The following is a 25,085-nucleotide window of genomic DNA, read 5'->3' as shown; positions in this document are numbered from 1 at the left end:
AAAGTAGAACTGTGTGTGCTTTGGTCTCAGATATTTTGTAGCCATCACTGCAGGTGGAAGCATCTTTTGCTGAATGATGCAACTTGGGGCATGTCGAAGATTAAGGGGTTTAAATAGGGAAGATAATTAACTCTCATAGATAATAAGGAGGCCCCTCAGTGACGGAAATAAGAGAGGAAGATGTAGTTAGCATGTGGTACTTGAAAGCAGTATTATGCTAAGATTTTGCAGAAAAAAATTTACCTGGAAATAATAATCAATTGTAGAATCTTCTCTTTTAATAAAAGCAAACTTGAAATTTTCTAGAAAGTCATATAATTAGGTGTGACTTTGGTATCATCTTCCTATTTTAAAGTGTGTTAGACTGAAAATGAAACAACAAAATGAGATGAAATAAGTATAGCATTTGAGAACCCAGAACAGTATTTAAAAAAATTGGATTTTACAGTGTAGAAAAAGGATTTTTCAAATTTTATACTTAAAATCATTTTCACATTTTATACTTAAAATCATTTTCACATTAATGTATGCCATATTTTTTGTTAATTTGATCTTTTGTAAATCATTATAAAATAATGTAAATCTTAATGATGGCCAGTTGCTGACAGTATTTCCAACGTCTAGACTTCTGAGATGGAAACAGGGATATAATAAATCTCTTTTTTATAATCTGCCTATTGTTTGGGACATTACAAGCTTCATTTATTATGTGTTTAGTAGAATTGACTGTTTTACTTTAACCTTTACAGTTATTGGTATATGTCTTAGAAGCCGTCTGCCAAACAGAATTACTGTAAATAAACTTTGTTCCTTTGCCAGAAGAAAATTGAGCAGAAGACCTTCTAATGAAAGAAACTTTTCTCATTTAAGTAAGAAATATCTCTGGTAATTAGTTTAACTTTTGGGCCACATGTCTAAATAGATCATGGTGGTTGTTCCAGAACTTATATGTATTTCTGGAAACATGTTATATTAATTACAAAAAGAAAAGATAGCTTTTACTGTAAATAGTGCAGTTAAACTCAATTTTTTTAATTGGCAAACTGTGCACCTGTGATGAGGACTGTCTGAGGGCCTATTTCCGTCTTGTGAGAGTTCTTAAAGAGCCGCACTTCCATGCAGTCTGGCACTAAAGGCTTTCTTCCTGCAGAGAGAACCTTCTAATTTTTTCTTATTTTGTAGTAAAATAAGTAATAGCAAATAATTTTATAAACTTTAACATTTATTCATCTCACAAATAAAATCCAAGGTGAAATTTGTTCCGTTCGCCTCTGGGTGGCACACTTGTCTGCGCGACTCGCAGCTGTGTGGCTCAAGATCCACCACTGGCCTCTAAAACTGCCTTCCACCCTGGGCCCTGTGAGCATTCTGGTGTGGCATGGTCATTTTACACTTTCCTAAATCGGAGAGTATCAAAATTATGTCATGAGGGACTAATAAAGGGTTGAATTTGAAATAAGCTCTAAGATGTTAAAAATCTTTTTTTCAGATATAAGGGTAACTTACATAAATTCATTGAGGACTGATTAAAATTAATTAATTAATTTATTTATTTATTGTTAATCCTCACCTGAGGATATTTTTCCATTGATTTTTAGGGAGAGTAGAAGAGAGCGAAAGAGAGAGAAAAACATTGATGTGAGAAAAACACATGTATTGGTTGCCTCCTGCACGAGCCCTGACCGGAGGCCCGGGCAGGGAGGACCCTGCAACCAAAGTATGTGCCCTTGACTGGAATCGAACCCGGAACTCTGATCCATAGGCTGACACTCTATCCACTAAGCCAGACTTGCTAGTGTGAGGACCTTTTTTAATTAAAAACAAACAAAAAAAAACTTTGTGAAAAAAATGTCGCATAGATTGTGTTCTGTGATATAATCATGTAAAGTCATGGTTTAATCTAATAACATCAATTTTTAATTGGTGTGCTGCAGCACAAGAATCTTTAAAAACATTCAAACCTGACTGTTTAGTCAGGGACATTGACCTCTTTTTCCTTACTTAGCTTGTCAAATAAAAAAAAAGAATAAGAGCCAATACAACAATGGCCGTCTGGTGTGAATGAATCAAAATTATATCTATTTTTTTATCAGCTTGGTAAAAAATGCGTACTTTTTGGTGTGCTACAGAATTTTAGTAATTAGTTTATGTGTGCCATGAGATGAAAAGGTTGAAAATCGTTGATCTAATATGACAGCAAGTTAGTTATGTAAGTATAATCACCTCTATATTTAAAAAAAAAAAAAAAAAGTAGTAATTCTTATATGGAATGGCTAGAATTTAAAGTGTTACATTCCAAACCAAGTAGTATTGGCTGTACTAGTTTTAACTATTCTAATAGCTTAATAATTTAATAGTTTAAGCAATGACCTTATAAAATAGCATTGCCCACACTGTAAATTTATGGCTTATTAGTAAGATTGAGAAAAATACTTCCAAATAACTTTATTTTTTCCTTGACACTGAATTTTTAAAAAGTTGATTGATACTCGTTTAGAAAAATTATCAGGATCATAAGGACTCTCAAAATAACTATAAATCATGAATGAAATTTTGGGTGGCTTTGGGACTGCCTGCCCTGCTCATGAAGGAGTCTTGCAGGTGGCTTCCCTCTGCTCAGCTGCTGTGTCGGGGTGTGGGGGTGGGGGGAGCAGAGGGCCATTGTTTCCCTGGCACCCACAGTACCAGGCTCTTCTGGGGACTGCACAATGTTGTCCCGTTGATTCTTCTCTGGTTCAGTTAGGTAAATATCATGACCCATTGTTTAAATAAGGTTAAAAAATTATTGAGAACTTTTGCCCAATACGATTTTTTTTTTTTTAAGACTGTTACAATCCACGGGCCTGGCTAATTCCACAGGGTATATCTTTTTCATTGATTCACACCTAGCAAGTGGGTCATACAAACAGTCCTTGGTCCTATTCCTCTGGCCTGTCTTGTTTTACCTGTCTCACCCCGTCTCAGGACCTTCCTTTGAAATGCCATCCCACACCCAACCTGCAATTACCTTTTCATAGCTGCCTTCCTAGTTCATCGCCATCTTTCAGCTTCTCTCCTAAAGCTGTTCCTGGTTCTTCTTAAGTTTTCCTAATGCTGAAGCAGATTTTTCACCTCGGTCTTCTTAAAAATATGTGGACATGAAAGGAGCTATGATTTAGGTTTATTAAGAACAGTTCCTATTAATTTCATCATTATTTAAAACATATGGAAAGATCAATATGTGTGAAATGGAAAAGGACAGTTGAGGAAAGGAATTTTATTTTCATGTTTCTAAGAGCATATATCAAAGACTGGAAAGTTTTCTTTGCTTAAAATAAGTAAGCTATTTTTTAACAATGACTTACAGATTTAATGTCTTAATGTAATTTGTCTGTTCTACATCAAAGTTAAATTCTCTTTTAAATGAAAAGCTTATATTAATGCAGAATTAGTGTTACAAATTAGCATGTAGAAATTTTGGGAAATGCATGTCTCTGTCATTTTTATCTATAGTGTCCTATTATCCTATATAATATCCTAACCTATATAATAAAAGGGTAATATGCAAATCGATCCTAATGACAGAATGACTGGGAACTACCAGTTGCTATGATGCACACTGACCACCAGGGAGCAGACGCTCAATGCAGGAGCTGCTCCCAGTGGTCAATGCACTTCCACGGAGAAGCTCTACTCAGCCACAAGCTGGGGTGACAGCTGCAAGCACAGTGGTGGTAGGAGCCTTTCCCGCCTCCTCAGCAGCAAGCCTCTCCCGTCTCCTCGGCAGCACTAAGAATGTCCTACTGCCAGCTTAGGCCCATTCCCCAGAGGAAGTGGGCCTAAGCTGTCAGTTGGATATCCCCCGGGAGCCCCTGGGCTGCCAGAGAGATGTCTGACTGCCAGCTTAGGCCCAATCCCCTGGGGAGCAGGCCTAAGTTGGCAGGTGGAAATCCCCAGAGGGGTCCCGGACTGTGAGAGGGCGCAGGCTGGGCTGAGGAACCCTCCACCTCCAGAGTGCACGAATTTTTGTGCACCAGGCCTCCAGTCATATTTTATAAAACACCAGAAAAGCATAAGGCTCTCTCAGCTGAAGGAATATGTAATGTTCTGCCCCTATGTAACAATCCAATTACCAATTGTTATCATCTATAGTAATAAAAGCATAATATGTAAATTGATCGAACGAATGTACAGAATGACCATCCTGACGACCACATTATGACACCCACTGGCACCAGGCCAGCCAAGGCAGGTGTGATGCGATTGTCGGAGGCCCAGCCATTGATGGCCCTGCAGAGGGAGGCCCAGGCCATCGGCCAGCAGGGCGCTGGGTCAGTTGGAGGCTCTACAATCTCCTCAAAGAGGGAGGCTCAGGCCACTAACCGGCGAGTGGGCGGGGCCTTCCTCTACGGGGGCATGATCGATTGCAAAGCCCCAGGTGGGCGGGGCCTTCCTCTTTGGGGAGATCAATGGCAGAGCCCCACAATCAATCATTCCAAAGAGGGAGGCCCAGGCTACCCAGCTAGTGGCACTGTGGTGGGTAGCCTGGGCCTCCCTCTGTGGGGGCGATCCATCATGGAGCCCCAGCTGGGTGGGCAGGACATACCTCTTTGGGGAAATCAATTGCAGGGCTCTCAGACTGTGAGAGGGCACAGGCCAAACCCCCGCCCCCCAGTGCACAAATTTTGTACACCAGTCCTCTAGTATGTGTGTGTGTGTGTGTGTGTGTGTGTGTGTGTGTGTATATATATATATATATATATATTATATATGCCTAAGCAGCCGAATGTCCAGTCAACCGATTGCTATGATGTGCATTAACCACCAGGGGACAGATGCTCAATGTACAGACCAGACTTCCTCCTGTTTAGATCGGGCCTGAGGGGTTTGGCCCGAAACCACTATCCTGATCCCATCAGTGCAGGAATCTGTGCACCGGGCCTCTAGTAATTGTATAAAGTATGAGACAGTATAACATAGAGTGAAATAGTGTAACAATTCAGAGCATGGACTTCAAGACAGCCTGTCTAAGTGCCAGTCTTGGCTATACTCTTATTTAAGTCATTTGACCTCGATGTCATTTGCTTGATACCTTACCTATAAAATTAGGTAATTATAGCGCCTACCCAGAAGGTTGTTTGAAGACTTTGAGGAGGTAAAACCTGTAACATACTCAATTTGGAGCCTTGACACAATAGCCTGCAGTAAGTGTGCACCCTTGTGATGATGCTGAAGAGGGTGAGGAGGAGAACAGCAACAACTTGAATTACCAAGTTATTTTATTTTTCTGATATCTTAAATGTTTACATTTTCTTTCCTCTCTCATGTAAGGTCTTACTTTTGAATACAACGAGGCATTGTAGAATTTCAGAACATGTGGAGAAATAACCTCTCCCCCACTGTGGGCCAAACTCAGTAATGCTATGTATATGTAACCCTCATGTGGTTCAGAAACTTTTCCTTCTGAGTCCCTGCCCATTGGCTCCTTTCCTACCTGTGCCTCACCCACCCAGTGTGCCTCATGAATGATGGGAGCCAGAAGCTGCACTCTTTGTACCCCCGCTCCTTGCAGCTGGGTTGACATCAACCCAGATTCCGTCTGGCAGAGCAACTGCGTGGCACTGGGAAGCAGACATGGGGAGTGGTGGGTGGCAGCTGTGGTGGAGGTTCTGCTCAGGCACCTGCATTGCTGGCAACAACTGGACCTGCTGTGGTATGCCTGGGTGCTTCTGCTCACCACCTTATTCCTGACTGCAGAGGGTTCCCGGTTGCCTCCCTGGCACCTGCAGAAGTTCTCTAAGCCATCTTATGCTCTGCTATGCGGCCCTGTCCTCTTCATCTCAGCAGAGCGGGTTCTGTTGTCTGTACGTAAGAACCTGGCTTAGGAGGCGACTATTCCTACCGTGCTAGGCACTGGCAGAGCATGATCAACTGTGGTTCATCTTTCAGCTGTTAAATGCACTTATAGCGTTTATTTTCTTTTCCCCTAAATTTGGGTTATTTTCTTTGTAGCCAAGAATATTTAACTCGTCTTAGCAACATTTTGCTTTCATTGAACTTTATATTTTAATGAACTTCTTGCTATATCAGTGTTAAAGAAAACGTAACTTTAAACATCTTATATAGAGTAATATTCTGTCGTAAAAGTCAAAATAGTGATTTTCTTAATGGATGTTACAACCTCCTCTCGTGAGGTACATGATGGAATAATATAATAATAAACACTCATTTTTAAAAAGATCTCAAGGGGCCTCTCAGTGAGCGTAAGAGTCAGCAGTGAGCTATGAGAGCAAGGTGCAGAGGTGATACTTGTAAATTGGCCATCCCTGACTCTCTTAATAACCCAGACAGCCTGGATCATGCAGCGATATGTAATAATTGCATCACCTTTTCTCAGACAAAGAATTGTTCTTTGCTGAAAATTTACTTTTAACTAAAACTACATATGTTAGATACACATAAATTTATAAATATTTTTAAGGCTAAACATAAATGAGTATTCCATTTTGGAGAATGAAGGATTAAGATGGCAGAGTAGAGACCTTGTTTATCTCATATCCAAGGAAATAATTCTAAAAGTCTCTAATGTATTTATTCTGTACATCAGGTATGCTTTTAACCAATATTTTAATTCATGGGATTTTGATTAAATGCCAGCAGGACAGTGCATATTTATAAATTTAAAGGTGCAAATGATGCTTAGAGGATGAAATATTAACCTTGATGTGTGGAACTTTAGAAAGCTAACATAAATGCTTCACTTAAAAACAATTCTAAAAAGACAAACTATAGGATTGCACAGTGAGTAAAAATAGGACTAATTCTGAGCCTTATTTCTAAGGGTTTTAAGAATGGGGAAATATTTTTAAGACTGCAGAATAGAAATTAGCTTCAAAATATATTCAACATTTGACTTTCACAGATGACGAGCCTCATATTGGACATTGAAAGGCCTGGGTGCTAGATTCAGCTTTGTCACCACCCACTGGCTCTGCGGACTTTCCTGACCACCAGTGGCCAAGTGAATGAGTTGGACCTGAGGACTTCTAGGGCCCCCTCCTATGGAGCTCTCTTGGATCCTCTGGTTTATTTTTAGGCATTTTATTATTAGGGTCACATTGTTCTTTATTAAATGTAGCAAAAGATTCAATAAGCTTTTCACAGAATATTTTCCTCATCCTGGCAAAGACCTAATCAGGTTCTAAAAATCTGTACAGCTGTATAATGCCCACAAATGTGTATATCCATCAAGGGTGCAGAGGGCCAAGTGAGTTATATACAAGTCATAGCAATTGCACTGTGTGGAATACCTCTCTGGTTAAGGTGGTTTGAAAGCAGCTCACAAAGGAGGTGGATTTGAGCAGGAGTTTCAAGGATGAATAGGATTTAGATGGTAGGACAAGAAGCAGGATGGAATTTTACATGTTGAAGGTACAGACCTTCTCTGGTCGTGTTCAGGAGACAGTGACCATAGTGATTTTGATTTAGTGCCAGATGTGTGCATGGAAATAATATGCAGACGTGAATCTAGGCAGCACTGTACAGAGCTTGGGTTCAGAGTCCTTTCCATCCAGTGGATAGTGGAAAGCTGTGGGAGGTTTTTGAGCACAACATTCAACCTGACAAGAAAAGCATTTCGTGAGGCTAAAACTGCGCTCATGACATGGGAAGGATTATAATCAGGAGAGAATGATGACCAGCACAGAAGGGGAATTACTGTAGTAGCCCAGGGACAAGGCAATGAGGGCTTAACAAGGACTGAGACATAGATGGGGTTTGTGTGTGTAAGTTTATTTATCCACTAGAGGGCCGAGGCACAAAATTCGTGCAAGAGTAGGCCTTCCTTTCTCTGGCACCTGGGGCCCGGGTTTCCCCTCATAGAGGGAGGCCCCGCCCACCACTGCAGCCTGCTGGTCAGGTGGCCTGGGCTTCCCTCTTTGGGGCATTTGTGGAGGCACCCGATTGATCGTCCTGCCAGCTGGTGGCCTGGGCCTCCGTTTGCAGGGTGATCATAGGGTGGTGGCCAGGCCCCCGACCAATCACATTGTACTCGCCTTAGCTGTTGGGCCATTCGGTCAATTTGCATATTATACTTTTATCACAATAGGGTATGTATATGTATGCATATGTGTTTTGTGTGTGTATGAAATGCTTGGGACAGGTATAATATAATGCTGGATGGTAAGTGCCCTGAGAAGGTAGAGCCTCCTGGCAATATTCCCAGTACCTCTCAAAGCACTATTAGTTTAATTTTTACAGCTATTAAACTAGAACTTCTAAAGGTCTCTGTTATTTTATATTTTTCTTAGCCAGTCTTGTTATTGTTGGTTTTTTAAAGAAATTTAACATTTAAAAATACTTTTTTCTAAAAATATAATTTGTATTTGAATTTACTTTATTTACGTAATGAGATTTTATTGAGTATAAAGCTTTACTGGAGCAATAAACAAAACTTTCCACTTGACTTAGGTTTGCTGGAAGAATAATATCTACTAGGATAGGTAGCATATATCAACCTTCTGGGATATATTGTTAATGATAATTCTTATGTACTTGCACTATGAATTCAGAGTGATGAAATGTAGAATCTGTCACATAGTGTTATGCCATCAAGTAATACACAGTTTCATGCAAGACATAGATTAGACAAAGTTTTATAAAAAATAATTTATTATAACTTTGTTCAGCCATAATGTCTGTAACACTTTAGAAACTGCCTCAAAATAATATACTGGCAAGTTTTTTCTTTTCTTTTACGACTCTAAAGCCAATAATTATTTTCATTAAGCTACAGACTTAGTCCGTTACACCTAAGTAAGGAAAGTAGAAATATGTCGAAGGTAACAGATGGTTGAGGTTTCATTTATGAGGTGTAGCACATGGGCCGCGAACTTGTTTCCCAGCTTTAAAAGGGTAAGGTGATAGCCCTTAAAGCCACATGGCCTCATAGGGAAGAATGGGTGACCAAAGTAGCTGAACTCAACCATTCTGGTTGAGACTCTGGCTCCAGCTACCAATCTCAATGCAGGCATTAACCTGTGGTGATGAGCTTGCCAGTATTCATTATCCCAGAACAGCAAATCCCGGGACCCAGGGCTTTTGCCACCTCCTCCACTCCAGGAACCAATGTCTAGAGACATTTTGGCTGTCACAAGTTGGGGAGTGAGGTAGTTGGCATCTAGTGGGTAAAGGCCAGGGATGTTGTTAAAGTTCCTGTGATACATAGGTTCAAGCAAAGAACGTAGGATCCCAAGGTCAATAGTGCTCAGGTTGAGAGACCCTGTTCTAAAAGAGGATGTGAGGAGAACAGGCAGGCAACAGACATTAAATGACCATCTCAGTAATAAAATAAAATAAAAAGTATAAAAGACTAGCTCTTCAATTTAACCATGGAAATTAAAGCATGCATGAATATAACCAGGGAGATTAAAATAAGACAGGCAAATGTTCAAGTTGAATATAAGGCAATTACCAATATTGAACTGTTTTTTCAAAAAATGAGGGGTGGGGGGAATGCAGTTCTGTATGGTTTGAACTTTAAAAAAATTCTGCATGTATATTTTAAAAATTAAGAAGTAAAACTGGAATGATCTGATTAGTTCAGTGTCAATATGAAAACATTTGAGATTGGTTTTGTCTGGAAGCTTCATCTCAGTAAGTAGTATAGTGTGTACCCACCGAGCCCAAGGCATTGCAAGCTGAGTGGGGCAGGGAGGGGCTCAGGTTAGTTCTGCCCCCGTGCATTGTGCTTGAATAGCTGAGAGAAGGAAGAATGGCCAGAAAACAGGTTGCATGGTGAAGAGTTGGCACATGGGCACAGGTCATTGCTTTCTTCTAATGTCTGGAGCCACATCGGGGTGTGTGTGTGGAGGGGGTTGAAGGTGGGGGACACGGACCAGGCTGTCTTACTTCCAGAGTGGGGACTATGTAAAACTCCAGCTCCCTGCCAGAGACATGGTCTAACCCATGTCCTGCTCAGGAATGGAGGGTGATGGATGTGAGCCTCTCAAAGTCCAACATATCTGACCAAGGCTATTTGGCCCAGCTGTTGCACATGTAGCCTGGGCAAGAGGGTCATCTTTGGAGCTCTCACCCTGGCCTCGCATTTAAGTTGCTGGAACCTTGAGTCATTGACCACATAGCCTTTTCTGGCTTGACTTCAGAGGACTCAGACATTATCTCCAACGAAGATATATTATTGGCCAATAAGCACTTGAAAAGATTTTACATAATAACTCACCAAGGAAATGCAAATCAAAGCCACAGTGAGATACCATTTTTCACTCACTAGGATGTCTATTATATTTTCTTTTAAAAATGATTAAAAAATAACAAATGATGAGGAAATGGAGAAATTGGAACCCCTCATACATTGCTGGTAAGAATATTAAATGGTGCAGCTGCTATAGAAAGTTTGGTAGTTCCTCACCATATATTCAAAAGAATCGACAGCAGGTATTCAAACAAAAACCTGTACATAGATTTTCATAGTAACACTGCTCACAGTCACCAAACAGTAGAAACAACCTAAATGTCCACCATTTGATAAAAGGGTAAACAAAATGTGATCTGTCTATGCAATGGAATATTATTTGGTCATAAAAAGGAATTAAAGCATCGCCTCCTGCTGTAACACCTTGAAAGCATGCCAAGCAAAATAAGAGATTTAAAAAAAAAATACAACAAAAACAGCCAACTACATGTGACCCATATTCTGAAGTGTCCTTGATAGTCATATCCATAGAGAGAAAGTAGATTAGGTTGCCTGGTGGAGAGGGAATGGAAAATGACTGCTAATGGGTAGGGGATTTCAATTTGAGGTAATGAAATATTCTCAAATTAAATAGTGATAGTACTGAATATGCTAAAAAATATCTACTAAATATACTAATATTTAGTAGATATTTTTTAAAAATATATTTTATTGATTTTGTACAGAGAGAAAGGGAGAGAAATAGAGAGTTAGAAACATCGATGAGAGAGAGTCATCGATCAGCTGCCTCTTGCACACCCCCTACTGGGGATATGCCTGCAACCAAGGTACATGCCCTTGACCGGAATTGAACCTGGGACCCTTCAGTCCCCAAGCCGACACCCTATCCATTGAGCCAAACCGGTTTTGGCAATATTTATTATATTTTTTAAAAAATCTATATATACTAAAAACCCTGAATATACTAAAAACTACTGAGTTGTATACTTTAAGGGGTTAATTTCATTATATCTCAATGAAGCACTTATAAACTAGAAAAAGGAACAGTTAAGATAACTGGGTATAAAATAAAAATACATACAGTTTTTCTAAAATCCATTAATCAATCTCCTACTTTTCCTGGAAAAGTGTTCATCACTATAAAGGTTAGCAGAGTGTTTCTTCACAGATGTAGGATTAAGTGTAGAGCAATCATCAAAAGTATTCAAGGCTCTCCTTTAGGGCTTAGGGTCGCAGAGACTTCCTTTTCCATCTGCCTGGTTGTCCCATCTCTCCTGAAAAGTCCTGATGCTGTACAATGGTCAGAGCAACTCCTGTGGCCTTCAGAAGTCTGTTAACGCATGTCACTCCCTCTCTCTTTTGCATGCTATTGTCAAGGAAACATAGCATTTTTTTTGTGCTGAGAAGCACGAGGCAATTTTGTTTCTACATCCACAGAACCAATTACTCTACCTTGTCATATTTCTCATGGACTTGATAACATGGTTATACTGAGAGAAGTCGCTTTCGTGTGGCATTTATAAAAAAATATCTGCTTTCTCTGCAAACAGATTACACAAAGATGATGTCAAGGTCATAGCACAATTTCTTGGCTTGAATCTTGAGAAAAATTTTTAGCTTTTTCCTGCAGCATTTTTATTTCCATGGACTTCTATGAACACAATGCATGGGACATGACCTGCTTTTTTAAAAAGGCTATATTATAAAGGCTTTATTTTTATCAATGAAAAATGCTACCTGAACAAAGTACAGCATGAAGAGGCCAGATATGTAGAGGATGCCTGTGATGGAGCAGACGCACCAGTAGAAGTGAGAGCACCAGATTGTGGGACTTTGAGGGCTCTTCAGATCGGTTCTTCTGGTAACTAAAACCTTTTGGCCACTCAGCATTTCTGAGCTTTGTCAATAAGATGATAACTGAGATAGTAAAACCTTGATATGACGAACTAATTCAAGCGAAGGAATATCTACTGAAGCCCAAAGTCTGTCATATAAAAAATAGGTTTTTCGAATGCTTATCCTATATAATAGAGGTAATATGCAAATTAACCCTCACACGCTCACAATATGGCTGCCAGGTCAGCAGGGGGGTTAGTGGGGGAGGACCAAACGACTGAACAGGCTGAGCTGGGTGATCAGGCTGGCAGAAGGGGTTAGTTGGGGGTGAGCAGGCCAGCAGTGAGGGCAGTTGGGGGCAACCAGGCCAACAGGGGGGCAGTTTGGGGCAACCAGTCTGGCAGAGGGGGGCAGTTGGGAGTGACCAGGCCAGCATTGGGGTGCAGTTAGGGGCGACCAGGCCAGGAAGGGGGTGAGGGAGGAGTTAGGAGTGATCAAGCCGGCACACAGAGGCAGTGAGGGACGATCAGCCAGCATGGGGGGCAGTTAGGGGCACCCAGGCAGGCAGGCAGGCAAGTGAGGGATTAGGAGCCAGTGGTCCAGGATTGTGAGAAGGATGTCCAAGGGATCCCAAATTGAAGAGGGTGCAGGTTGGGCTGAGTGGACCCCTCATTCCGCTCACTAATTTCATGCAACAGGCCTCTTATCCTATGTAATGAAACCCTAATATGCAAATTGACCAAATGGTGGAACTACTGGCGGAATGACTGGTTGCTATGATGCGGACTGACCACCAGGGGAAGACTCGCAACATAGGAGTTGCCCCAGCACGCAGGCCCCAGGCCAGCCTAGGCAAGTGGGGGGGCGGGGAGGAGGAGAGGGGAAAAGAGGGGAGGAGTGTGTGGGAGGCAATTGCCATGCCAGTCGCCCCACAGATCGGCCCTGATTGCCGGCCCAGCCTAGGTACCCTAACCATCTATGAATTTTGTGCATCAGGCCTCTAGTGTTAAAAAATTGACAAATCAGTTCGTTTACCTGTTTGTACTTGTACAGACATGTTTGCGTAATTAAAATCATGTAGGGAAAGTTTAATTGCACAGAAAAGTTTTCTATAGTAGTACTATAATTTTAAACTGCATTCACCCGCCACCAGGAGTAAAGAAATGCACACGGCTGGGGCATGGCTTAGTATATGTGGGAACATCAGCCTGCAGGCACAGGCATTAAAATTGCTGCTCAAAGTCACACATCTTATATAGGATAAGCACACTCTACAACAGAACCAATTACCTCAAGCCATGCTGTGTGATCATGTGCTAATCACTCCCCAAACATTGTTCACTAGCAGTGACTCTTGGATTTAAATATGTAATTATAGTTGTAGATTTGTAATATTTATTCATGTCAGTGAAATTACAGTGTTTTTTTCCCCCCAATATATGGCCTATTTGCTAAAATTTGTTTAAAATGACAGTGAATCAATAACAAAAAGTAACCTGTTAATGTAATTATAAGCAAATCTTAGTTAAAGGTATTTTAAAATTAGCAGGGTATTAATTTTCACTTATGACATGCAGATCGGAAATTTTGTCCATTAAATCTGAAGTCCATTAAATTAAGGTCTGCAAAATCGAGGGTTTACGATGTATTTAGAAAACTGTAAGATTGTGGCTATTTTTTGAATTGTTAAAGGAAGCTTAAATTATTTGCAAGTTTAGTGCTAAAAATATCCCTTTGCATTCAAATTTTGTGATAATTAGTAATTTCACTTGCATGTGGTATGAATCATACTTTTTAAATTAGGTTAATAGGATAAACAGATCTGAACATTACCCATTTTACCAAATAGAGCTTTCTATAGAATTTTCTATGCTAAAGACAGGTATCTTCTCTGAAAAATAACGATGAGGTCATTTATTGTGTAGCATTTTGTTTTTCTTAAAGTAGAAAGTTAAAGGAGGAGTTTGGTGATTTTGCATACATAGGTTTCATTTCTTAACTGTTCTGCTTGGCCTCTGGAAGGTCTGAGTGACTCTAGGTGGAATAACCGGATCTGTTTGCTCCGGAGGATCAGGCGAATTCGCCAAGGAGAGGCAGGGAGACAGATGGCTGGTTATTATGTTACAACCATCATCTGCTGGGCCCTGAGCAAATATTAAGTGAATAATATATATGTAATTGGTGTGAAAGTACAGTTGCAATATTTCTAATTCTGTTTGAAGGATAGCAACTTCTTGAACATTTGTATTTTGTAGAATATATTGAAATGTCTTTGTTTACAGGGTTAATCCATTTTAAACTATTTTAAAGTGAACATTTTTCCCTCATTTTTGACACCACTGTGCAATATTTTGAATTGAAATGGCCTATAATGGCCCTTTTTTCCCCATAACAACACGAGCACTAAATTATAGCTGTGCAATTATGTAAACAATGGAAATGCTTCCAGAATGAATCCGTCCTTTTAAATTTTCATTTTGTGTAATTGTTGTAAGGTTTGGAACCATAATAAACAAAATTATTTTACACATTTGTCATTCTAAAGGTCAATTATAAGAGAACTAAAGAAACTACACTATGCAAAATGAATAAACCAATTTCTGTTTCCATCACCATATGTTTTTTTTCTTATCACTACGGTTTTTCCAGTTACTGTGTACATAGCATTCAATTAAAGCGATTCATTTACCCGGCTGAATGTGGTTTGTGTTTATAGAACTGTGCTTTGGAGGAGAGGAAACAACACGCCTCTGTTTGAATTACCTGATTTTTTGTAAGATCGGTGATAAGAGACAGATGTTCTCACCAGTTACTTTCTCATAAACCTGAATGTTTTGATAAACTGCAAATTCACAATTACCATCTTACAATCTGGTTTTCACATTCAGTGTAGCATGTGTGTGGACTTTCAACCAAAAACAAGAGGAAAATACCAGTTTTGTGGTCTGTGCATTAAATTGCAACATTTTGAAGAATTAATTTTATTTCCCTTGAAGAGCTTTATGTTTTAAACTGGTCAGTTTTCAAGAACGAACAATTTCTATTTTAAAGTACATTTTTTCACTGAGCTTATTGCTTAGTTTATTGTTTTTAGTCTGTGTAGGTGTAAAAAAGAAACTGATTTTTGCTACCAGATTAACTTGTTTGGGATAAGTTCTCGAACTCCTTAAAAAAATGGAACCTAGGAAATCTAAGAACATCAGTTCCCTGTTTTTATTTCACCTATACACTCTGGCTAATTGTTGTAATGCTTTGCTAAGGATGTTATTTAAGGTATTAATTTCTAGAGTTTTTTAATTTCTGGGATAAATGTAATTTAAGAGACTTATATGTGCCACCTTTAAAATGTTTTAAAACGTTCATTCTAAATATCAGCAAAACAATAGTACGCATAATTCTACAAAGTGACTTGTAGAAAGTGAAATCGTTCATAGTTCTTTTGTGACAAAAATTTTTTTTCCACTTTTTTCTTTTGTATGGCCTTTTTCATTTTACAGAGGCCTGTGTTCAAATCTAGTGTGCCATTAGACACAGCTCTCTAAAGGGAAATCATCCCATTTTATGGAAGAGAAACATGAAGCTCTAGACATGATCTGCCATGATCACACATTCTAGTGGTCCCAGTTCTTGCGGGACATTTCCCACTGGTGGTCACAATGAAGGTAGCACTAGAGCATCAAATTGCATGGTGGGGATAATGGCCCCTTTCCAGTCCTTGGGACTTGCCTTGGCAGTACGTCTGGAGTGGGTACAGAACTTCTATCCTTCTAGGATGCAAACCACCTTTTAACAAGGAGAGCCTCTGTCATACAAGTGACAGTTAGCAAAAATTCAGTAGTCTTGGTTTGCTGTTATTGTATTGATCCAAGTGTGATTTTCTGTTCATGAGACAACTTACTAGTTTTCCAGAACAATCTTATTTAAGTTCAAAAAAGTATGTTACTTTGAAAAGCAAATAAATAATATTCACTTTGGATGTGGGCACGTTAATAGCCTGAGGTTGTACATGAATAATTGACATTTGGGAAGCTGTGAAGCAAGGTTTAGAGTGTAGTTTTTTTTTTTTAATATATATTTCCAAAGATCCCAGTTATAGCTATGAAGGTGGAAGAGGATTCTACTAGAAATGAGGGGAGTATTTTGTGGATGTTCCTTTACTGGGAAGACACAGCTGCTCTCTTTTCAGTACCACACAGCTCTGCCTAATTTTAAAATGTCTTCACGAAGAGGAAATCTTTGGGTTGTTCCATTTCAGTGTGGATAAGCAAAATTAGCAGGAAGATGGCCATAATTTGGCTGACTGGCCACACATTGCCCTCTTTAACCTGCACATTAACCTACTCCAGTGCCATCTTTAGCTGGCCAGGGCAGCACAGGCCCCTGCTTCTCCCTGGGGCTCCGTCTTACGTGGGTGGCAGGGCTGGGTAGGCTAGCCATCTGTTATTTTGCACTCTCTTTCCAATCTTCCTGCCCATGGAAACAGGTTCCGTTGATGTGACTGGCCATGGTCCAGAGGTAAGGGGGCCGTGAGACATTACCTCTGCTACACACATTTCTGCTGTCTTTAGCGTCAATGCCAGCGTAGTGATTTTTTGTGAATGCCCCACTTACAGGTCATTGTCTTTACATATCTGAATCTCTTGAAGCAAAATGGATTTCATTTACCAATGTCAGCTTTAGCTTATTAAAGGATTTAGTTCATAATTACCATAAACTTATCCCAGAAAAGCATTTTATAATTCTGTATTCCAGTTGTGAAAATGGCTTATTTAAGTGTGGGCTAAAGATTTAAAAAAAATTTATAGTGTTCAAGGCTTAGTTCTTCATCTCAACAGATGGAATTAACACTATAAACATAACACAGTTAACATCATGGTTGTTTGCATTATTAATCTTCAAATGCATGGCATTCTGCTACCTTGCTAGCCAGGTTTGCACGAATCCTTTCATTGCAGCATATGTCAACAGAAATGTGCTCCCATCTGCTGCTGGATAGCTTGATGCCTGATATTCCGAGACAAGGCCCAGCACAATGCGTACCTCTGTGAGTAATTACAGGTGTGTGGTGAGAAGCCCAGGGCATTAATCAGAGGCTTAATTATGAAAAAGGTGGATCTTTTGTTCCACTCTTGGAGCATGAGTTTACCACTCACTTTCTAAACTACAGCATCCATCTGCTCAGCCCCTTAGAATGTTTGCCTTGGCTGATACGGACGCTAAAGTGTATCAAAGGGCGTGATTAAAGCTGGTTTAAACATTAACTTGCAAGAAGTGTGTTTCAGGTTTTTTTTTTTTCCTTCCTTCCTTCCTTTTATCTGTCTGTCCATCTATTTATCTATCTACCTATTTATGTTTGGCATAAGAAAAAGCTTGCTGAAATTCTAAAACTTTAGTGCTTGCTGAACTCTTTATCAAAAATATATGAGCTCTAATAGAATAAGCATTGTACAATAATTTTAAAGAAAGAAGATAAAAACAGCACAATTTTTAGAAACTTAATGAGTCCACTGTGTAAGGAAAAATATTAGTCTTAAATGTAAACACAAAAACTCTCTTTTTAGATAAGAAATTGTTAAGTGAGGTTATTTTTATTACAAAGGCTGTTTTATAATACTCATGTTGCTACTACCTTGCTCTAATTTAATCAAATGAAACTTGGTCTATTTTAAAGGGTTTTTGAAATAGCTATACTAAAATCTGAGAAAAGAATCCAGATTTTAAAAAATATTGCTTCTTGCTTTTTGAGACTAAACTGTAAGTTGAATAACTACAAGTAACAGAAGTTGAATAACTACAAGTAACAGAAGTTGGATAACTACAATTAACAGAAGTTGAATAACTACAAGTAACATAATAACTACAAGTAACATATAGCTCGTTAGCATGTTTGATTAATGTGCATTGCCTGAAAGTGCATAAAAAACGTTTTTTGTTTTCTTGCTAAGCTCCCTTGCGCACACACACACTCACACAGATGGTTTCATAGATGTGGCCTGACCATGGGTGACATGAATGCTGGCCGGTGGAGTCCTGGTCTGGTCTGCCATAGGCCAGCCAGCCACCCACCAGGGAGAGGCTATGGCAGACACAGGAACGCCAGGTGTCTGGGCAGTGGGTGGCCTGCATGCTGTGAAAAGGCTACTGCTGCACGTTGCACCGTACTTCGCAATCACACTTACACTCAGAGCCATACCAACTTCCTGCCCTTGGAGAATGAGCGATCACAGCATTACCGTGGCACATGAAATTGTTTAATGTGTAATCACTCGACAAATGAATAAAAATTTCCATCTCTTTGTCTGCTTTAAGATTTTTTAATGTAACAATATGCTGAACTTTTGAAAATCGAAGAATATGGAAAGGGCTATATAAACAGAGTTCTTATTTGTATATTTACCCCAATGCACCTTTAGCTTGTCCAAGGAGCTCACCTATAGGTGGAAGACAAGCAGTGTCTAGTCCCGATGCCACAATTCAGATTTTGGACAAGTCGTCTTTCAGTTTAGTGTCTCGATTCTCTTACTTACTTGTAAAAAGGTTCAATAGCTCTTGGACGAACTCACCTCCAAGTGTCTATTTTCCTGAGACATTTCTATGATCTGCGCCCTCTTATCTTACCACACAGTGGTCATGTACAGACTCACTGCCTCCTTTGGAATTTTGTTCTTGAAAGTGACAGTTGTGTTTTCTCCCCTTCCCTTTCTAGGATATCTTAAATACCATTATAAAGCACTGTCCGCCCCGCTTTTTCTCCCTGGGTTTGCCTGGCTTCTCCATGCTGGTGGGGGACTTCATCACGGCCGCTGCCAGGGTCCTCGGGACAGACATGCTGGCGGTGAGTATGACAATGCTCAGCATCCACGTTCCCAGGAGGCTTCACAATCGCTAACAAGGTTCAGATTTCTCCACTCTTAACAGGTGTTGACTCATTAGTGCAATGTGAAACTGGGCTCTCGGGTAGATGCCCTGGCAGCTGATGTGTGAAATTGTAGGATAAGATGACACACTGCTATTGGAAAGGCGTTTCATCAAAAGGCCAGAGTGTGAAAAATCATCCTCGCTAATATTTTCAGCTCATTCACACAGTCAGAAGCAGGACTTGTCTCTTAGAATCTTACTAGCATTTGCTGGTAAATGGCACAGACATAGAAGTCTATAATAAAGAGAGAATTTTAAGTGTCTGTTTTCAGTAATGTTTGTTTTTCATTATTGTCTTGGTTATTAGAATTCTAGTAGGAACTTTTCTTAAAATGTTACAGCATAAAGAGATGTCCATAATAAAGATAGGATTTTGAGTGTACATTATTATTATTATTATTATTATTATTATTATTTGTTGTTAATCCTCACACAAAGATATACTGAGTGGCCAAACTATTATGACCACCTGACATTTGTAGGCAAATTAGCAAAACACTGCGTCATATGGGATATGGAAGCCAAAGGCCTGTTCCAACACCTTTGTTGTCTGTAGTTACCAAGATAAAACATCTCCAATTCACAGAGGAATACAAGGATTGGAGAGTCAAGCATTGGAAAAAAAGTCATATGGCCCGATGAATCACATTTCAAGTTGCATCATGAAGATGTCAGAGTGAGAATTTGATGGAAATGGCATGAAAGCATGCACCCCCACATGCATGAGTACAACCCTTCAAGCTGGTGGGGACAGTGTTATGGTTTGAGGCATGTTTTCCTGGCATGATTTTCCCTTTCATTTGTGTGGAACAACATCTGAATAACACAACATCCCTAAGTATCATTGCTGATCAAGTTCATCCTATCATGTTGATGGCGTATCCCAATGGAGATGGCTTCTTCCAACAAGATAATGCGCCATGCCACAGTGCTGTATTGTGCAGGAGTGGTTTCAAGAACATGAGGGAGACTTTACCTTGCTTAGATGGCCCCCACAATCACCAGATCTCAATCCAATTGAGCATTTGTGGGATGAAGTTAAAAGAGCCATCAGGCAGCTGGTTCCACAACCATCAAATCTCACAGAACTGGACTGCTATTCATCAGCCATGTTGTCAGATTCCTCATATCACTTTTCAACATCTCATGGAGTCAATGCCAAGAAGAATCGCCACAGTATTGAAGGCAAAAGGTGGCCCAACAAAGTACTGATGGGGTGGTCATAATAATCTGGCCACTCAGTGTATTTCTTCCATTGATTTTTAGAAAGAGTGGAGGGAGGAGGGGAAAGGGAGAAAAAAAGAGAGAGAGAAACATCCATGTTAGAGAGACACATTGATTGGCTGCCTTCTGCATGTGCTCCACCTGGGGATCCAACCTGCAACCCAGGTACATGCCCCTGACCAGGAATCAAACCCATAACCTTCTGTGCATTGGCGATGCTTCAACCACTGGGCAGCACTGGCCAGGGCGAGTGTACATTATTAGTAAAGTTTTCCTCATTATTGTATAAGTTGTTAGAAGTCTAGTATAAAATATTTGTAAATGTTAAAACACTAACATTTTCATTAGAAAATGAATATATATTTTCTTATTAATGTGGAGAATTCCTGTACTAAAAAAATTAGAAGAAAGTAGGCTAACTAAGTGGGTATTCAAAGGTACAAAAAATTTTATTTGTAATCTCCACATTTACCTCGCCTACTAGGGCAATGTCTCAGTGCCTTTTGAGAGAAGAGTTTTAAACATTTAAATTTAAAGAGCTTCTCACATCTGTGTTCAGTATAACTTACTTTTTCAGATTCATTTTTTCCTCTCCAAATGGTATAAATAAAATTTGCTTTACTGGTCTACCACTGTCCATCCTTGCTTGCTTGAGCTCCCCTGACACCGCTGTTTTCGTGGGGTCTCCCAGTAGTCTACTGCTGCCTCCCATTAGTCTCTGAGGCTGCAGTGGGAACCGTTGCCTGAGTGCTTCTCATCTGAGATGTTCAAGGCACTTTGTAGAACTTCTGCCACACAGGCCTTGGTGTGGCAGGACATTAGAAAGCAATGCCTGCCATCTGGAGGAAATTTGTGATTGTTGGTGATGGAGCCTGTAGCTAGACTTCCTTCTCATCATTTTAGCAAGGCCCAGTTAGTTCCCAGAGGTGTGTATATATACCTACAGTGTTTGAGAACTATGTGGTCGATATTGAAATGGATGGAAAGCAAGTGGAGTTGGCTTTGTGAGACACAGCTGGACAGGAAGATTATGATCACTTGAGGCCCCTCTCCTTCCCGAACACCGGTATTATACTGATGTGTTTCTCCATTGATAATCCTGATAGTTTAGAGAACATCCCACAGAAATAAACTCTGAAAGTCAAGCATTTCTGTCCCAACCTGCCCATCATCATGGTTGGGAATAAGAAGAATCTTTGGAATGATGAGCACTCAGGGCAGGAGCTAGCCAGATGAAGCAAGAGCCGGTAAACCCGGAAGAAGGTAGGGAGATGACACACAGCATTGGCGCTATTAATTACATGGAGTGTTCAGCATAGACTAAAGCTGAGAGAGGGAAGTTTTTAAAATGGCCACGGAGCTGCTCTGCAAACCAGATGTGAGAAGAAAAAACCTGGGTGCCTTGTCTTGTGAAACCCTGGTGCCAGCACAACTCTTATGTGGTTCAACTGGAAGTGCTGTTTATTAACCTTAGTGTATGATTTTTGGCCTTCTTCTTTTATCTACTGGAGGCCCACTACACGAATTTGTGCACCAGTGGGGTCCCTCTCCTGGCCTGCGGGATCAGGCTGAAACCAGATCTCCGACAATCCCCCAAGGGGTCTCAGATTGCAAGAGGGCACAGGCCAGGCTGAAGGACCCCAATGGTGCACAATCAGGCCGGGGAGTGATGTGAGAGGTTGGCCAGCCGGGGATGGACAATGGGCAGTCTCCAGGGCATGTCTAGCCTGTCTTGCTCAGTTCCTATCAGCAGGACCCCAGCAGCAAGCTAACCTACCAGTCAGAGCATCTGCCCCCTGGTGGTCAGTGCAAGTCATAGCTACTGGTTGACTGGACAACTGTCTGCCCACTGGTAGTCAGTGCATGTCATCGCGAGCAATTGAGCGGCCTTAGCATACATTAGCATATTATGCTTTGATTGGTTGAACAGACAACCTGGCAACCAGACACTTAGCATAAAAGGCTTTTGTTATATAGGATAATTTACCTATATAATTTACCGAATTACAAATCAGAAATCATCTTGCTACCAGTATTTAGAAGCTAACCATGATTATTAATGATGTCTAACCCACCTGACACACTGGGTCCTCTGACACCCCTCTCACAGCCCTCCTCAACACTCACACCTGATACACCAAGGAATTTCTTAACTTCTTGCTTCTTTCTAGAAAGAGAATTAGGCTATAACTACTTTATAACTAACACATCTTGCCTGTCACCTGTCAGCTGCAAGATACCCTAGTGAGTCACCACTTCTGAAACTTTCTCCTGAACAGACTTCATTGGCATAGCTCTGTAGTGGGCATCTACAATAGTGTTTGTAAAATGTGCTCAGCCATCCAGTCCAGGACTTGTTTGCTGGGATATTTTTGATTACTGCTTCAGTTTCATTCATATTTCTACCTATTCAGGTTTTCTCATTCTTCCTGATTCAGTTTTGGAAGATCGTGTATGTCTAGGAATTTGTCCATTTCATGCAGGTCATCCAGTTTGTTGGCATATGGTTATTCATACTATGTCCTTACAATTCTTTGTATTTCAGTTATGTCACTTGTTACTTTACCTGTTTCATTTCTGATTTTATGTAGTTGGGTCCTCTTTTTATCTTGATAAGTCTGATTAAAAGTTTGTCAATCTTGCTTATCTTTTCAAAGAATCAGCTCTTGGTTTTATTGATCTTTTGTTTTGTTTTGTTGTTGTTTTTTAGTCTCTATGTCATTTATTCCCACTCTGATCTTTATTTTCTTCCTTCCATTTACTCTGTACTTTTCTTGTTGTTCTCTTTCTAATTCTTTTAGTTTTAGGGTTAAACTGTTTATTTGAGCTTTTACTTATAGCTTGAGGTAGGCCTGTGATGCTGTGAACTTCCCTCCTTGGACTGCTTCTGCTATTTCTTATATATTTTGGATTGTTGTATGTTCATTTTCATTTGTTTCTAGGAAGTTTATGATACCTTTCTTGATCTCATTGGTAACCCATTCATTGTTACATACTATTTAGCCTCAGTGTGCTTGAATGTTTTTGAGGTTTTTTTTTTTTATTATTGTAGTTGATTTCTAGTTTGATGTCATTGTGATCTGATAAAATGTTTGATATGGGATTTCAGTCTTCTTGAATTTGTTAAGAATTTTTTTTTCTAGCATTTAAGAATGTTCCATGTGCACTTAAGAAGAATGCCACTTTTGTACGAAATGCTCTGTAGATATCAATTAAATCTATCTGATCTATTGTTTCGTTTAAGTTTGCTATTTCCTTGTTGATTTTTGTCTGGAATAACTATCTAGTGATGTCATTGGGATGTTAAAGTCCCTTACTATGACTGTATTGCTATTGATTTCTTCCTGAAAGTCTTCCAAGACAATTAAAAAATATATATAGGTACTTCTATGTTGGGTGTCTATATATTTACAAGGGTTATATTTTCTTGTTGTAGCAAACCCTTTAGTGTAGTGATCTTTGTCTCTTTTTATGGCCTTTGTTTAGAAGTCTATTTTGTCAGACCTAAGTATTGCTTTGTTAATGTCTTGGGAAATTGTTCTGTGAATATTTTTGTAAGGTTTTTATTTGTTTATTTCTGTTGCTAGTGAAATGGACAGTTAGCACAATCTTTAAACATAAATAGACCATTAAAAGTGCTATTGCTGCCAAAACCGGTTTGGCTCGGTGGGTACAGCGTCGGTCTGTGGACTGAAAGGTCCCGAGTACGATTCTGGTCAAGGGTATGTACCTTGGTTGCGGGCACATCCCCAGAAGGAGGTGTGCAAGAGGCAGCTGATCGATGATTCTCTCTCATTGATGTTTCTAGCTCTCTATCCCTCTCTCTTCCTCTCTGTAAAAAATCAATAAAAATATATATTTTTTTAAAAAGTGCTATTGCTAAGGATGTAAAAGAAACTATAATCACAGGCCATTGAAGAGGTAAAGAAAACCCAAAACTGTTGTTGATTTGAATAAAGGAAAAGCAGTTAGCCTGTGACAGCATTTCAGATGAGTGATAAGGTAAAAAGCCACCATACTGCATGCCAGCTTCCTGAAAGACACCCCTAGAATGAGTGCTGGAAGTGATTCATTTAAGGCTAGTAGGGGGTGGTTTGATGAAATTAAGAAAAGAAGTGTTTGCTTATAGATTAAACAATATATTAGACATCTAAGCCAAATATTACAATTTTACATCTAAGAAAGGTTAAAACAAGGAATCATTTAGGGATCTGGTACAAAGTAATTCAATTTACATTATTTCTAATGGGAAAAAATGATTCAGTCTTCGAGCAGATTGATTCTTGAACAGCCTTCTGGACTGAATTAACACATTGAGGATGGATCATGAGAATTCTCACTTCATACTAGTATTACACAGTGTTTTACAAAGTATCATGCTTCAAAAAGATATTAGCTTGTAAGAACATGTAATAAATAACTTCAAAATGCAATAGGTATTTAATTTTAAAGCATACCTTTAACATTTATGTAAAATGTTTTTTGTACTCGTTCAATAGAAACTTATTTGGTCACTGAGTAAAGCTAGCAATAAAACTACTGGTTGGCAATGTGTTAAGTTCCACTGTATACCCAATTCCAGTAATGGCAAACAAGTGGTCTTGTACCTCAGTGTATGTCAGACACTATATTGTTTTGCTAAGCATTTCTTCGTGAAACGGGAAATTAGGCAGATGGTATTGTCTCTCTTTCTCTACCTTCTGATTGCCCAACTCCTTTTCCTTTTGAATTTTTCTTAACTGTATTTACAGCAAAACTAATATTAAGTTGATATAATTTACCCTGCTTTGTCAAGAACATAAGATTAAAAAAAAAAAAAAAACTACCAAAAAATGGAAAGCAGTCATGAGAGAGTTAATCTCAGATCGTTGTTCACAATGCTTGTTTATATCTAAGTATAGTGATATTTTTCATT

General features: G+C 39.6%; 1 protein-coding gene and 1 pseudogene across 5 annotated transcripts in view; both read left to right on the top strand.

Annotated features, from left to right (window-relative positions):
- The window catches only part of RALGAPA2 (Ral GTPase activating protein catalytic subunit alpha 2), a 278,920-nt gene that overhangs the window by 122,340 nt on the left and 131,495 nt on the right, over window positions 1-25,085 (top strand). For all 5 annotated transcript variants that reach the window (XM_045574683.1, XM_036417809.2, XM_036417810.2 and 2 more), the window contains one exon: window positions 18,735-18,863. In XM_045574683.1, the coding sequence (XP_045430639.1) occupies window positions 18,735-18,863 (129 nt within the window). The remainder of the gene's footprint in view (window positions 1-18,734; window positions 18,864-25,085) is intronic.
- Window positions 20,884-21,725, top strand: LOC118707477 (annotated as a pseudogene).

The sequence above is a fragment of the Pipistrellus kuhlii genome, unplaced genomic scaffold (assembly GCF_014108245.1).
Source record: "Pipistrellus kuhlii isolate mPipKuh1 unplaced genomic scaffold, mPipKuh1.p scaffold_m20_p_6, whole genome shotgun sequence".
Taxonomy (NCBI): Eukaryota; Metazoa; Chordata; class Mammalia; order Chiroptera; family Vespertilionidae; genus Pipistrellus; species Pipistrellus kuhlii.
Note: the sequence above shows the minus strand (reverse complement) of the source record. Positions and strands in the feature narration are given on the sequence as shown.